At 38.0% G+C, this 16,927-nt stretch overlaps 1 protein-coding gene across 1 annotated transcript in view; it reads left to right on the forward strand.

Annotated features, from left to right (window-relative positions):
* Positions 1-16,927, forward strand: part of sycp2l (synaptonemal complex protein 2-like) — a 45,554-nt gene that overhangs the window by 12,176 nt on the left and 16,451 nt on the right. The window contains 13 exon segments of the mRNA XM_073864174.1: positions 7,103-7,137; positions 7,220-7,269; positions 7,272-7,364; positions 7,463-7,515; positions 7,603-7,648; positions 7,745-7,837; positions 7,919-7,979; positions 8,130-8,284; positions 8,361-8,400; positions 8,487-8,523; positions 8,636-8,669; positions 8,733-8,776; positions 8,873-8,921. Of these exon segments, the coding sequence (XP_073720275.1) occupies positions 7,103-7,137; positions 7,220-7,269; positions 7,272-7,364; positions 7,463-7,515; positions 7,603-7,648; positions 7,745-7,837; positions 7,919-7,979; positions 8,130-8,284; positions 8,361-8,400; positions 8,487-8,523; positions 8,636-8,669; positions 8,733-8,776; positions 8,873-8,921 (790 nt within the window).

Here is a 16,927-nt window from a genome sequence, read left to right on the forward strand (position 1 = left end):
TTAAAGGTATTTAGGAACCTGAAAACAGTAAATGTTACTAATAAACATTAAAAGAGCATCGTCAGACATTCTTTCCGGGTTGGGGTGGGAATTATCCTAAATCCCAGTTGTCTGGAATGAAGTATGAAACGGCGCGATCTAGTGGACAAAAATGGCGCTACAACAATGTTTGTCCTCATAAATTACAGGTTATTACAGTTTTTTTCGATTGCTAAACGACAGTGGGCACAACTGGAGTCACTGTGCAAAACTCTAACTACAGTCTGCACAGCAGCAGTTCATGTGGACCAAACTCTAGTTCGTTTTTCATTGCTTGAACACAGTTTTCAAAACTTTACACACTTATCCCATGACTTTAACCACAATCTGCACAACACTGTGGATTTACAGCACTTTGTTCAGATGCTAACACACTGCTGTCAAAACTGTGAACCACACATTCAAAACAGAAAAGATTTCAGCCTTGTGCCTTTCAAACACTGCTGATTGCAATTTCATATAAATATAAATTCCAATTTCATATATATATTTATATGTTTTATAAATATATTTATATATAATATTACCTTTCATGTATTTTAAGTTTCTACCTTTTTTTTTCTCATTACTGTAATTCCATAAATTACTCCAGAGTCCAGACAACTGAAGCAAACTGCTAATTTTCAATTACCTTAAAAAATTATGATGTTCTAAAAAAATAATGTGATAAATCAATAAATAAATCATTCTTTATAGAAAACATTACTTGGTGTGACATCACTGAAATTGTTGAAACTGTAAAGATAAAAAGTTAGTATTTTGTGTATTGGTGTTTGATGTTAGTGTTTTTCCTCTCAGTGTGTTGTGAGTGACAGTGTGTGTTATCTCAGTGAGGGTTGTGTTTAGTGTTTGCCTGCACTGAGCTGTTTTGAGCCATGTGTTAAAAATTGTGCTCAGGTGACTTTTGGTAGTGCAGACTGTAGTTAGAGTTTTGCACATGTAGCTCCAGTTGTGCCCACTGTCGTTTAGCAATCGAAAAAAACTGTAAAGTCTCATGTAGTCAATAATTTTATAATTTAAAGCTCATCATTATAGCAAAGGTTTTATGAAACGGGTGTCATCTAAGATGTTTGATGAGATGCATAAGAAATGTCCTAAAGTGTGTTTTCACAGCTTAACATTAATTATTCAAGTGTCCTTCTTAACATGATATTTGATATAATACCATTCTTAAAGATTAGCATACTATTTTTATCATTTGTTCATTAGTACATACCAAGGCTGGTTCTTGCCAGCTATAGAAGGTTGGTCTGGCAGATATCCTGGGTGGGCAATTTTTAAATATCATGTTTTTGCACAGCATATTAACAACCTGAGAAAGTTTATGAATTATTAGGTTCATCTTTAACTACGTTCATCTGTTCAACAGGTACGACTGTGATTGGTTGTAATTCTCAGCGCTGCAAAATAGTGTTTGTAAAGTAATCTGATGTAACGTAAACAGATCTAAATTAGAGGCTGTTTGCACTTGGCATTAACATGCGTTTTCGTCGATCGGATCACAAGTGGACAACGTTAATGCCAGGTGTAAGCAGTGTTCAAAACGTTTTGAGCTTGTCCACTTTTAACCACTTCCAGAGGTAGTCGAAACCACTTTTGATCGGATCGCTTTGGAGTTGCGGAACGCACGTGGTTGAATGTCTTCGAACAGCCACACGCGACCATCTTCTCTCCATCCATTTATCTAATCTGAGGTATTAAACACAAGTTTTACGTCTTTTTTTACTTCTGGCGTGAACATACGGTGAACAGCGCTATTTTTAGACTTTCGTTGATAAAACTAAAGCGGCTGATCTCCGTAGTTACGTTTTGAAAGCGTGTGAAAGTTGCGCTGAAAATTCAGAGAAAGCTCTTACATACACACGTACAAAACTCTGTGCATCATGTTTACTTGCTAAACAAACAGTGGACTCCGACATCATAATATTCGTTTGCGTCAAACGTCCATATTTTTTGTAAATATTTTATGATTTGTGTGTGTTCCTCAGTTTGACTTACCACCACATCACACTAAGTGACATAATTTAAAGGGACACCATGAAACTTTTTGGCCACTAGGGGGTGCTAGACACGTATTTTTCACTTCTAGCGCCCCTAGAGCCCACAAGCGCCGCAGCACTGTCGCAAAGGAAAGGAACTGGCCAACCTTAAAACTAAACTAAAAACTAAACATTTAAAATGCTAAACGATCAACATTTTGACACAACAGGGAGAAACGCAGTCATGTTACAACTTTCTGATGAGGAACTCGTCGTGGCAGATGCCATTTCTCAATCTGAAGGTTGCAGCCTCCGGATGTCGTATTTCTAAGCTGTATACGTCATCAAGACTGTCTTATTTCACAATATTAACAATTACAAAGTTGACTATTATACTTAGTTAATCGTAAATTGTTGCAGTATGCTTATGACTTGCGAATGTAATGCTCAGTTTACCTTAATAACCCAGGCTTGATGACGTGTGCAGCCTGCATATTTGACCTCCGGAGGCTGCAGCCTTCCAATTCAGAAACGACCAGACGTATTTCCTTGCCTTTTTCCAAACAAATATTGTTGCATCCTCTCTCTCTCCCTCGCCACCAGGATTTTCCACAATGGCGCTCGTTATTCCTCTTTTTTGTGTGAAAATCGCTCCAAATCCAAGTAAACCGATGCGTTTAGGTCTGCCACTTTGTAATACGTCACGCGAGTGACAGCGGAACGCAGCAAATGAGGAAGAGAGAAGAGAGAAACGCTCGGATCTGATTGGTGAATGAATAGGGTTTGGTTTTACACTGTGAGCAAGTTTGAGTGCTATAGCATCCTGGATTGTAATGTAAATATCATAGACACAGTAAAAGAAATGTAAATACGTGAACACAGCATCTGAATACAGGGAACTATATGCAATATAATCGCCGTAATTTATAAAGAACATCGCATTTATGTATGAATCAACAGTTTATATAAAAAATTGCCTTAAAGGGGAATCGAACCCGGGTCGCCCGTGTCATAGGTCCGTGACACTACAGACTGTGCCACAGAGTCACATAAAAGAAGTTGCTCTCTACACTCGTTAAGTAGCCTCCAGCAAAATTCACGTTAAAAACAAATTGTGTGGAGGAAGTGACGTATGCCGTAAAGCAGTCGAATTTTGTAGTTTTTTTTTGTGCTCTGGTTACTACCAGAAACCCTAAGTTTTAAAATACGAGTAAAAGTGATACAGACCCCGTCAGGCTATGGTAGACATGTCATTCAACCTATTTAAAGTCGATGTACTATCACAAGGGTCTTGAAAATTTATTATGAAGGTTGAAAAATTACATGGTGTCACTTTAAACCTTGTAGCCATCAAAAACATTTTTTTGAGATTTATTTACATTGTTTATTTGTTGCTTTTTATATCAGACAGGGTCTGTCAAGCTCAAATCAACCACCCCACTACGCAAAATAGATAGGGTAAACTGCTTTTTTAATTACGTTTTTACTTTATTAATGGAAAGTTATGAGGAATCTGCAGCCATTTTTTGGGATGGTAAGGGATGTGATATGGTGGTTCTATGTCCCTTATGAATGTGAGAATGTGTGCAAGCAATAATTTTAATATAGGCTAATCAAACTTTGATTACTATTTTCTGTTCATCACACGCTTGCTTGGTCACACACGTACATGATAAAAAATAAAAAAATAAAGCCAGCAAAGAATTTTTTACAAACTTTATAAGTAATTTTAACTTACTATTATTTATCTTGACTAGAGATGTCATGACATAGAAACCTGGCGACTTTTTATAAGTTGTAACAACTCATCTCTAATCAAGATAAGTAAAACTAAGTTAAAATGACTTGTAAATCTAAGTTGATTAAACACAATTTTAAGGCGGCAAATAGTTTTTTACAATGTATTGTGAACACATTCAACCTACAATGAAAATATCTACACATTCCCTTTTTAATTCCCCATTAGTCTCATTAGACAAGTCGTTTTGATTTTCTTACCAATCTGATGTCACACTCATAAAGCTCCGCCCACGGCCGCTGAATGACAGTCCTTCCTTACCATAGTTTCTCTCTATTAAGCCCGGGATACACTGCACGGTTGTTGGCTGTCCCAGATGAAGGATTGCCATCGTGAAGCAATCGTCGCGATTTCTGTGGTCGTGGCTCTTCGTTGGTGGTCCTATGTCGTGCAGTGATAGAGGTTCAGGGACGGCCGTTTTCCCGGTCTTGCGTCAAGCGCATTCTGGTGACGTTCTGCTAATGTGTGACCTGATCTCACGAATTTCCGTGGCATAGTCATGGAATTTTGGGCTCATTTTTCCATAGCATTCTCATGGATCTCCGCATTTTTCCGTGGCCCTGCTACGGACTGTCTTTTTCCGTGGCATTCTAACGGATTGGTTACTCAACTGTTTTGTCCTATTTCCTTACCATTTTCGCTTCAGTTTAGGGTTAGATTTACATGAAATGACATCCATACCCAAACCCAACTCTAACCCCAATGCCAGGCAACAATTGTTTAAAGTTTAGAAAATATAAAAGAATAAATCAGAAAAAACCAATAGTTACAGTGACATACTAACGCAAACACCAAAACTAACCCTAAACCGAAGCGAAAATGGTTTGAAAATAGGAAAAAGCAGTCGAGTAACCAATCTGTGAAAATGCCACGGAAAAAGACAGTCCGTAGCAGGGCCACGGAAAAATGCAGAGATCCGTGAGAATGCCACGGAAAAATGAGCACAAAATTCCGTGACTATCCCACGGAACTTTGTGAGATCATGTTGCGTGTGACGCAGCTGCCGAAGCTTACGTGTCATCATCATACAGTCTACATCAGGGCTATTCAAATCTTACCCTGGAGGGCAGAGCACTACAGAGTTTAGCTCCAACCCTAATCAAACTTAGGCCCTGTTTATATTAGAGCATTTGCATTTTAAAACAGCATTTTAAAATGAAAATGATCCTCGTTTATACTGGCATTTTAAAAAGAATCTTCATCCACACTATACACCACCATAAATGCATGAAACATGACCAATCAGATATGTCACGTAACTGGGCATGCGCATAAAAGTGTATAATAACTTATTACTCTAATAATAGCTTACCTTTGCGCGTTTATGCAGCCTAGGGGTGTGCGATATTGACAAAAATTCATACCTGGGTCTTTTGCTGGCAACTATGACAGACACTATTTTTGAACCTATAAAAATGTGTTTGGGAAAGTCTTATACTGTTCTAGCCCCCCCTTACAACATATTAATATGATTAATAGGTTAATTTTGATTTTATAACTAAACAGAATGGTCTTTATGATTTAAAAAGAAAGCATTCAAGTGAAGTACTAAATTAATTTGAAGCAAAAATAAATTTAAGCAAATGCAAACTTCAATCAAACATAGGAAGAGGTGAAGTATTGCTTTAGCCTACAACACAGAAATAGCTAAAAGTGCAAGCGGCTAAACGAGCATTAAATATTAATGACATTGAGTTTATTGTTTTTATTAATTTATGTTCACAAAACTTAACAAAACATCGATTATAATTAAGAGACAAATTATCTGAAACGAAATTAATTTTAAAATAGAAAACAAAACTTAAATTAAACTCGAAAAATGTCTGACCCATTACAATTCTCCCTTCATATTGGCCTTTACAACGCCCTATATGGCGTTTAAAATTACAGTCTATCTTTCGTAATAAGCTAACTAAATTTAAAGAAAACATAAACACATTACAACAATATTCAAACCCAACAATACTCAAACACAAATATAAAACAGACACTATCTATAAGGATACATGTTAAAACAATCCAATATAGCGTTTATAATAGCTGGTTGGTAGATGTTTACTATTTTTGGCAAAACCTCCGTTGCCAACCTTCATTTACCTGAATAAAAGAATTTTTACTTTGAAAATGATGCGCTGTCACGTTAACATCAGCTGTTCGTTTACGTAAGACTCAGACGTTGCACAGCAGTGTAAATGAACGTAGACTGAGTTCTCAAACTAAAACAGGGTCTGCAGCGTTTGCGAACAAATCCGTTTATGAGAGTCGAAAACAGTGATGTAGTGTAGATGAAAGGCGTAAACGTAGCAAAAGTAACGCGTTTTAAAGGAAACGCATTAATGTAAACATAGCCTTAACCCCCTGTGATAGTGATCATGAAGACCTTCATAAGCTTGATCGGGTGTGTTTGATCAGGGTTGGAGCTAAACTCTGTAGTTGCCGGCCCTCCAGGGTAAGATTTGAATAGCCTTGGTCTACATGCTTGATGTCCCAGAGTTTAAATGATCCATGTCGCACAGTGTGATAAGGTAATGATCTTATAGGAGGGTAAAAATCCTGCAGTGTATTCTGGGCTTTAGTGAGTTGTACAATGTTTGCCATTTTCTCAATGGTTCTCTTGAGTGCATTTGGCTAAAATATGTCAGATTTCACGTCGTCTCCTTTGGTGAGTGGTATATAATGATATTATTAATTAGGATTTTGTGCCTGAGGTGGGAAAATGTTTTTTGAGGATTAGCATTCAAGATGTAGCTTATTTAAAAAAAGTTGGTTTTAAATAAAATGTTAGAAAATTCCAAAGTGAAAATGGCACCTGTTTGTTTGTAGAATGGCTTATATTTTAATAGACGCTACATTCGGCAGTTTGAGGCACTGCAAGGTTTGGTTTCACACAATGCTTATGTGAATTGTGCATTTGCAGCACTAATATTTGAGTGCTGGTTTTAACAGGCGTGAGCAGCATAGAAGTAGAGCTAAAGCACATGTGCTGCAATTGTTTCAGTGCAGAGTCTATGCAGCAATCATACATAATACCTATAACTCGAGCTACTGATCCACGTGTTTAGCTGTGTTGATATGATTACATGTTTGTGACATTGGAAACCAAGGCAATTTTGAACCGCGGAAATTAGACTGTCCCCAATTTCATGGAAAAAAACTCTGCAATGGTTTGAATGATGAATTTGCACATGGTTTGACTTAAAACATTAAAAACACAACACATACATGTAAACAACTCTAAAAACCTGATTTTAACAGATTGTAAAACCTTTTTTTGTTTCTTTTACAGAGAAAACTTTGCGAAAGCCCTGACAGACATTGGTGGTAGGTCGTCATTTTTTAATAGGTTATTAATGAATGGAATGCTTATTTTCAAATTGTTCATAATATAAAATATTATCACCAGATTACGAAATGCAGGTGGCCATATCGGAAACTCTCTGCAGGATGACCCCAAAAAAAAACTGAGAGAAGACTTTGCAGGCAAATGGTTCAGTTTCAGAAGCTTTGCCTCAGCTTTTACCTCAATTCGGGACAAAGATTTTGAAACTGTATGTTTGGGATTTTTATAAGCATGGCTAAACGTGTTGTGACTAAAGCAGTAAGTTACTTGTATTAAGGGTTCATTTATGTTTCCTTATGTTTTAAGGACTGCAGGACATTCCTGAATGAACTTAACAGTTATTTTGGAAAGTCACGAAGGTAGTTTTGAGAATTGCTTTAGTTCTTTGTAATGGCCTATAGCATTTGCTTGTGAGACATGATTGTTGTACCTTGTCTCTGTCCTAGAGTCTTCTCATTCCCTTGTATTAGGGTATTTCTTGACTCAACTGAAGTAAGCAGAAAACATTGCTTAATATTATGTTCTCTTTACATATAAAAATTATTTTATCTGCACTTTCTTGCATCACTCATCGTTTGACCTCTTTAGTTATTCAAGCCTGAGGATGAGTTTCTGAAGGAGTTTTGGGTGGATTTCAACATTGGAACATCAAGTATAAGTTTTTTTGTAAATGACCCGCAGGTGTGTCTCTTATGTTTCAATTGCAGAACGAAATGATTTGTGGTGTTTTAGTAACTGAAACTGATTGCCTGTGTACTCTAGAACACACTGTGGGAACTGATTCATCTGCCTAAAGATACCATCAGCACATATAATCTACAAGGTGATTTTTAGGAAAAGTGCCTCAAACTTAAATATAAGATCATTTAACATGGCTTTAATAAATACGGTTAAAACTGAACTTACAACTGCGCTCACTCATGTATAGGTTGGAATGGGCCATTAAATATTCGGTTTTCTTTTTTTGCTTTAGACAATGATGATCAGAAGATATTGACAGTTAACATGATCAATCCAATCAGCCACGGAAAGCTCACTGGCCAAATGGTCAAAATCATCTTTAGCTCTGAGCACAACATTCAGACCGCCTTGACAAGGGTGTTTGCGGAGACAATACAGCATGCCCCTGTAAACTAACTAAACATAAAACTACCCACTTATTATCATATTTCCCCAACTTACTACTATCTTTATATATTTTAAGGAGTCTGTGAATTCAGAAGAGGATTTGTCTGTTCTAGAAGGCATGCACACGTTACACAATTTTTCTTTACATTTTTGCATGTTTAATTGACTTTTTTACAACTATTTGCAATGTTGTCTCATGCAGGGATCGAACAACTGAAGGTGCCAGAGACATTTACCAGGCATGTTTACCCAACTAGACTGTAAACCTGTGAAAATCTTTTTTTTCCATAGTGTTTAGTTTATCAAGTTATATTTTAAGGTCGCTAATGCAAATGTATGTGTCTTCCATAGTCCACCTGCTGGACAGATCAAAGACATCAGTAAGGTAAGTTTCAGTTGTCACCATACATTATATGAGGGGATATATGGTCATCCAACATTTTGTCAGGTTTCCTTCCTTCTGAGCGGACAAGGCAGCTATTCAGGAGCAAAGTAAGCATGTTTATTTCTGGTCAAATGTACTGTATGTTGTTGGGGAAATACTGTGGTTTGTTATTTTTCTCTCTTTGATGATTGATGCCCATCCAGAACCCAAGACAAAGACATCTTTCACCTTAAAGATCATTCAGATTCAGAGGTATGTGTTTGTGTTCTAAAAGTGGGGCAAAACAAAGTGTCTTAGGGAATCAACAGTAGTAGAAGTGCTATACAATGTTACTTTCAGCTTACAATGCATTCCAATGCTCCTTAGAGACACTGTAAAGATTCTTCATTAGTGCATTAATGGGCTTTAGACTTTTGTAAATTCCATAATTAATTTGATCTTAACGTTTAAGCTTGTTGACTGGAGCCATTATTTTACGCTAAACATGAGAGCTCATGCTGAATATTAACTAACAGCTAAATGGCTGAGAAATGGTTATGTGGGAAACAATTAATGTAGTGTTCATGGTTCAGTCGTGAGTGGGTTTGTATATGACTGCCCCAGGTAACGCTTGAGGTGTCACAATGTCTGAGTGACATTTTTGACACAGAACGGTCAGGGAAGTCACATGACAGGAAACCAGAAACTATAACATTCATGTCTGCTTTATGGAGTTATCAGGTCAGTGTTGTCAACATTAAGAAATAGTTTGCAAGTTCTTGATCATGTGTTTAAAACTTGTGTAAAAGTGCTTAATACCTCCTAGCATCAAAAAGGATATAAATTGATTGTGTTGGTTAAATTAGCATGGGCACAAATTCCATATTTTTATCTAATAGTTTTCCTCTATGATGAACAAGTATTAATTCAATTCAATTCAATTCAATTTTATTTATATAGCGCTTTTCACAATACTCAATTGTTTCAAAGCAGCTTTACATTAATAGAAGCAGTAAAAGCACAGAAAAACGACAGATAGCATAACATAATACACAATAGCATAAGCAGTCAAATTTGCTGCGGCTATGACGTGACATTATGAGCGAGCATATTACTAATGTAACGTCTAAAAGAAGAAGCTAAGTTAAGCCCAAGCAGGCTACCTCCCCGGGGTAAAAAACCCCCTAGGAGAAAAAAAACAAAAACCCCGGGTTTGTGTAGCGAGGAAATAAAAATAAAAGTCCTAGGAGGGAAAAACCCTTGGGAGATATACATGTATATACACACATATAAATGGATAAGGAGCTTAAGCGGAGATTAAGCAGAGATTAAGCGGATATTAAGCGGGTCCTGCCGGTGGTCGTTGGTCAGGCATCAGCTGGGCATCACATTGAAGGACGACCAGTAGATCAGAGGTGTGCCGACTTTCACATCTACCGGAACTGGGTCTGTTTGTCCCATTGTCCTCAGGGTCAATGGGACCCAGGGACGAGACAGGGAGAGAAAAACAAAATCATATTAGCGTAGGGGCCGTTCACATGTAATGCAAGTGTCACACAGTGATGTGGTTTAATCAGCTTAGTTTCAGACAGACTAACTATTGAGGCATAATTGTTTTATCCACAGTTGAGGATTTTGCAAATTGGGGGCCCACTGCGACGGTATATATGGTAACTAAGGGTCCGATTTTTAAGAGAAAATGAAACCTGTTGACCTGTTTGACTAAGGCCTGTAACCCCACTGTCGTCGTTAATGCAGGTTCAGTGGCAAACGGGTCTATATTGCATACTATTCACAAGACACAAGAAAGCACCAAAATCGCAACCCGACCATACGTGCCAACCCGTTTGACTAAGGCTGGAGGCCCCACTGTCGTCGTTAATGCAGGTTCAGTGGCAAACGGGTTTGTATGGCATACTATTCACAAGAACGCGAAAGTTCCAAAATCGCAATCCGACTATAGGTTAAGATAAGGTTTTTATTTATTTATTTGGTTGGTCTGTGTTATGACCGCGAGTGCTTTGTTCCGTACAGATAACTATTTCGAGTTAAGTACTTTTACTAGACAAATTATGCGAATGCTTTGTTGAAGAGAAAAGTTTTAAGTCTAGATTTAAAATTATCGACTGTGTCTGATTCTCGGACATCGGTTGGTAAATCATTCCAGAGCTTAGGGGCTAAGTAGGAAAATGACCTTCCACTTTTAGACACTTTTGATAGTCTAGGGATAATCAAGAGACCAGAATTTTGCGACCGTAGTGTGCGTGATGGATTGTATTCCGATAGTAATTCTCTAAGATATGAGGGTGCTAGGCCATTTAAAGCTTTGTAGGTGATTAGTGATATTTTAAATTGTATGCGATATTTAACTGGTAGCCAGTGTAAAGATGCCAGAATTGGGCTTATGTGGTCATACTTTTTAGATCGAGTAAGTACCCTTGCGAAAGCGTTTTGAACTAGCTGAAGCTTGTTTACTTGATTTGCATGGCATCCCCCGAGTAGCGAGTTACAATAGTCTATTCTAGAGGTCATAAAAGCATGGATAAGCTTCTCTGCGTCAGATGTAGACAGTATATGGCGTATTTTTGAGATATTTCTAAGATGGAAGAATGCTGTGCGGCAGACGTTGGCGATATGACTATCGAAGGATAAGTTGCTGTCGAACATCACACCTAAGTTCCTAACCGTGGAAGATGGCACCACAGTGCAGCCATCTATGCGCAACTTGTAATCTGACATATTATGTTTGTAGCGATTCGGTTCAATAATAAGTATCTCTGTCTTATTGGAGTTCAGCTTAAGAAAGTTATGTGCCATCCAGTCACTAACATCGCTAAGGCAGTCTGTTAGCTTAGAAAATGTGTGTGTTTCGCTGGGATGTGAGGAGATGTAAAGCTGGGTATCATCCGCATAGCAGTGAAAACTTATGTTATGTTTCCTGATAATGTCTCCTAGAGGTAACATGTATAACGAGAACAGGAACGGACCGAAAACCGAACCCTGCGGTACACCGTATTTAACCAGGGAGTGATATGACTCTTCCTCGTTTACATAAACAAAGTGATAGCGATTGGTTAGATACGACCTAAACCAGGCTAGCGCCTGACCACTGATACCAACATAGTTTTCTAGTCTATTGAGTAAGATTGTATGATCTATTGTGTCAAAGGCTGCACTAAGGTCTAATAATATAAGAATTGAGATTTCACCACGATCGGATGTTAATAGGAGGTCATTTGTAACTCTAAGCAACGCTGTCTCTGTGCTATGGTGGGGCCTGAATCCTGATTGGAACTTTTCATATGTACTATTATTTGTCAAGAATGTGCGTAACTGGCTTGCCACTTCCTTTTCTAATATTTTCGAAAGAAAAGGGAGATTTGAGATTGGTCTAAAGTTATTAAGCTCTCCCTGATCAAGCTGCGTTTTTTTAATCAGCGGTTTAATAACTGCTAGTTTGAAAGCTGTTGGAACGTATCCTATTTCTAGCGATGAGAACCGGGGTTGACACTACAGGGAATACCTCTTTAAGTAGTTTTGTGGGAACGGGGTCTAATATACAGGACGATGATTTGGATGATGTAACTAGTCTAGAGAGCTCATCTATTGTAGTAGGTTTAAATGAATCAAGATGTTCGTATGGTAGTCTAGTGTTAAGTGAACTAACGGGTAGAGTTGTGGCTGCCTGGGTAGCTACGATGTTTTCCCTTATAGCCGTAATTTTGTTAGAAAAGAAGTTCATGAAGTCGTTACTATTGTGTTGAAGTTTACTATTGGCTTCTGTTTGTTCTTTATTTCTAGTCAGTTTTGCAACGGTGCTGAAGAGGAAACGAGGGTTATTATGATTCTCATTTATAAGCTTGCTAAGATAGGTAGATCTGGTGGTTTTAATAGCCTGTCTGTATTGTTTAACACTCTCTTTCCATGCTGCACGCCATACCTCTAACTTTGTGCTTCTATAATTTCTTTCCATTTTCCTAGTTGCCTTTTTGAGTGCTGCGGTGTGATGATCATACCATGGAGCTGGCGGTTTTTCTTTGATTCTCTTTTTTCGAATGGGAGCAACGGCATCCAGTGTGTTAGAACAGACATTGTTCAGGTTTTCTATTACAGTATCTAGATTGTCACAGTTATCTGCTACATGTTTCATTTGGGACAGGTCTGGAAGAGTGCTAATAAATCTATCTTTAGTGGTGGAAATTATTGTTCTGGCTAATCTGTAGCATGTTGTGGATTGAGTGATCCTATCTAGAAGTACAGTGTATAACACAAGGTAATGGTCAGAAACTGCATCACTCTGAGGTGATATTTTGATGTCATTAATATTGAGCCCGAGTGACAGAATTAAGTCTAATGTGTGCTTACGAGTATGCGTTGGCCCCGATACGTTTTGTCTAATATTGAGAGAATTTAGAACATCCATAAATGCACGTCCTAGTGCATCTTTTGGGTTATCCACATGAATATTAAAATCACCAACGATAAGAGCTTTATCTACAGTGACTACAAGCTCAGACAGGAAATCTGCTATTTCTTTAAGGAAATCTGCATGGTGGCCCGGAGGTCTATAGATTGTAGCTAAGGCAAAAGAGAGCTGTTTGTTGTTACGATCGGTTATTTCCATATTTAACAACATTAGTTCGAATGATTTAAATTTTACTTCAGTTTTTTGGTTTACTTTAAAAATGTTGTTGTATATTGTAGCTACACCACCCCCTCTCCCCTTTAATCGAGGTTCGTGTTTATAATAATAGTCTTGTGGGGTGGATTCGTTTAAACTAATGTAGTTGTCTGCTTTAAGCCAGGTTTCTGTTAAACAGAGTGCATCTAAGTTTCGGTCTGTAACTATTTCATTGACAATAGGTTCTTTATTGGTAAGCGATCTAATGTTAAGAAGGCCGAATTTTAACATTCGAGGTTCATCTGTTAATGTATTGTTTTCTAATTTTATATTAATCAGATTTGTACCAGATGTGGCAAGCGGTGCTCTGTTTTTATTTGTTCGGGGAACAGATACAGTTGAAATGTGTTGATATTCTGGTAGGATTGACTCGAAGTGCTGGGATATAAGTGATCTTGACATATCACGGCAGCTAACAGATGGACGGTTAAGCCGATCTGTCTGTTGCCTGACTTGTACCCTGGATAGTCAGACTGTATTCGAAGTAAGACTATTGGTCAGATTTATAGAGAGAATCGCCCTTCCTTCCTGAGATGGATGGAGGCCATCTCTCTTTAGCAGGTCAGGTCTCCCCCGAAAATGCTTACAATTGTCTATAAACCCTACGTTATGCTAAGGGCACCATTTTGACATCAAGTCGTGAAGAGACAATAATCTACTGTAAGTTTCATCCCCCGGGTAGGCGGGGAGGGGACCAGAGCATATTACATTGTCTGACATTGTTTTAGCAATTTCACATATCTCTTTAATATTATCTTTGGTGATCTCCAACTGGCGGAGTCTGGTGTCATTCGTGCCGGCGTGAATAACAATTTTAGAAAACTTACGCTTAGCATTAGCCAGCACCTTAAGTTTTGATCTAATGTCTGAAGACCTGGCTCCCGGTATACAATCGACTATGGTGGCTGGTGCCTCAATGTTCGCGTTCCTAAGTATTGAATCTCCAATGACCAAGGCACTTTTACCAGACATCTCAGTCGGTGTGTTGCTTAGAATATCGAACCTGTTTGAAATTACCAGGGGGGTCTTGGGTGGGCACCGGAAACATTAGCGGTATTAGCGTTTGTAGCATTAGCGGTATTAACGTTTGTAGCATTAGCGGTATTAGCGTTTGTAGCATTAGTGGTATTAGCGTTTGTAGCATTAGCGGTATTAACGTTTGTAGCATTAGCGGTATTAGCGTTTGTAGCATTAGCGGTATTAGCGTTTGTAGCATTAGCGGTATTGCTGTCATCAACTAGCGTTTGGATGCGCGCTTCTAGTTCTGCAATCTTCTCCGTCAGCCTTACTACTTCAATACACTTAGCACAAGTAAACCCCTCTGTGCTGATGGAAGAAGCTAAACTGTACATGTGGCAAGTAATGCAGGTTACAATAACAAGCGAAGTCTTACCGCTTTCATGTTGGGTGATGGCGTCTTCGGTCACCTGGACGCGGTCCATGAAGCTACATCGCGAGGGAAGCTCACTCGCAGCACGCCCCGATCGCCTGCGAACGTCTGTAGCCAGTGTGATGTGAGGCACGCTGAATCTGCAACGGCCGGGCAGCAGCTCCTCCACGGCTTCCCGATCGCTTTCATTCTGGGCGATGCCGTCTCCGTTCCCTCGAGCGTGGTCCGTGAAGCTGCACCGCGTAGGGTGTTCGCTTTTTGCACTTCTCGGTCGCTTGTGGATGTCTGGAGCCTGGGTGAACTGGGCGCTGTACGTCGCGTAGGATCTGCGATAACCGGGTATCAACTGCTCCACAGCTTCCCGCTCAGGTGAGGACAGGTCTGAATAGCATACAGTGGCTGAGTCCGCCATTAGATCGGCAAAATGGTAACTAAAACCGGCACCTGTTTGTTGATGCTAGCGGGCTATATGCTAACACTGGGTGTTTAGCAGTGATAAATCGTTTCACGTGGTAGTACTGCTCAATAGTCGTCACGGTAAAGTATTCTTGAGATAAACGAATATGTTATATTATATAAATAGGAACAAGGTAGTCAGAAAATAGGATTTGGGTGATAAACTCGACGGAGCTCTGATGCACGATGCGATCAATGCCTCTGCTCTCGCTCGCCATCCAGCGGCCATGATAGTTTATTTTCATTTTTTTTTTCAAGCAACATGGTACAAAAGTGCTTTTCACAATAACAAGGTAAAATAAAATAAAAACATAGCGCAAATTCCCGGACAGGGTTAAGATTAAGCCAGGGCCTTAGTTATATTAGGATATTTAAGTAGCTTTTACAAACATACTGATGTGCATATTAAGACAAAACAATGGCACTGGTATATGTTTAGATATGTCAGTGCAAGATAACATGCATTTTAGTCTGGGACTAGGATAAGCCCTGTCCAGGAAACCACCCCATAACCAAATAATTCCATAAAACAAATGTTATTCTAAGGTAATTCTAAACCCCAGGTAAATGGATTGCTGCAGTGGCGTGCACAGAACTCTGCAGGGGCAGAAGGACAATAAAGGGCACTTTTCTTTTGTAGCCGAAACTGATACAGATGACACATAATTAAAAAGTCTAAATCTATTAAATTTACTAAATTTCATTTTGCTTTTTCTACAGTAACTATATCTTAATGTTATTTATTAGTAAAACAAGCTGGTTGGCTGGTTTTACCTGGTCTCTCGGCCTGGCTTTAGCTGGTCTCCCATTCTGGATAAATGTATATAGGGCAATACAGTGATGGAGGTGGGAAGAAATAAAAGCAAGTATGTTTGGTTAACATTTAAGTAATTGAACATGGTATAAAAATACTTAATGTACTTTTAGGCATTTAGCAGATGCTTTCATTCAAAGTAACTTACAAAGTAATAGGAAACAAAGCGATATGTCAGTTAGTAATAATTTTAAGATATTACAGGTGGAAATGCAGTTAATATCAATTTGTCAAGTATTTTTGGAAGAGATGAGTTTTTAGTTGTTTTTTAATGTTGCAAGAGATGTGGGTGACCTGACTCCTATAGGAAGATCATTCAGCCTGGTTTCCCTGTTAATACGTAGTATTTACACGTAACTTTAAAAAGCAAAAAACATATTTTTGTACGTTTAAATAGATGCTAAAACGTACAAGGTTATGGAGGACCACAAGAGTCATGCAAAATGTAATAAAGAACTTCAATGTTTAGTAACTACCTGGACAATAAAAATAGCAATTAATACATTTGTTTAAAAATTCATTAATTAATCTATAAATAAATAGACAACGTTACAAAAAAAATAATTGTAACATTTTATTAGGCAATAAAAAGTGGGATTATAAAAATAACGTAGAAATGAAATATTAATCCATTCATAAATAGTTCAAAGTAATATAACAATTTACAAAAAAACAACATAAAACACTTAAGTTCATCATTTTAAATTGCATTTATAAATTCTTAATTAAATAATGGAATTTCAAAATACATTTCAAAAAGCAATTTAAAAAGAGAAATAAATAACTGGATTTATAAATTGAACTACAAATACTGGTTTAAATTATAGGCATTTAAAAGGGCATTTCCGTTTAACATTTGTTTTCATTTCTCGATGGTTCTGCTTATTCTTTTTGTTATAGACCTTTTGCGTGTTTGCAAACAGAGATTGTTTTTTTGT

The sequence above is a fragment of the Misgurnus anguillicaudatus genome, chromosome 25 (genome assembly GCF_027580225.2).
Source record: "Misgurnus anguillicaudatus chromosome 25, ASM2758022v2, whole genome shotgun sequence".
Taxonomy (NCBI): domain Eukaryota; kingdom Metazoa; phylum Chordata; class Actinopteri; order Cypriniformes; family Cobitidae; genus Misgurnus; species Misgurnus anguillicaudatus.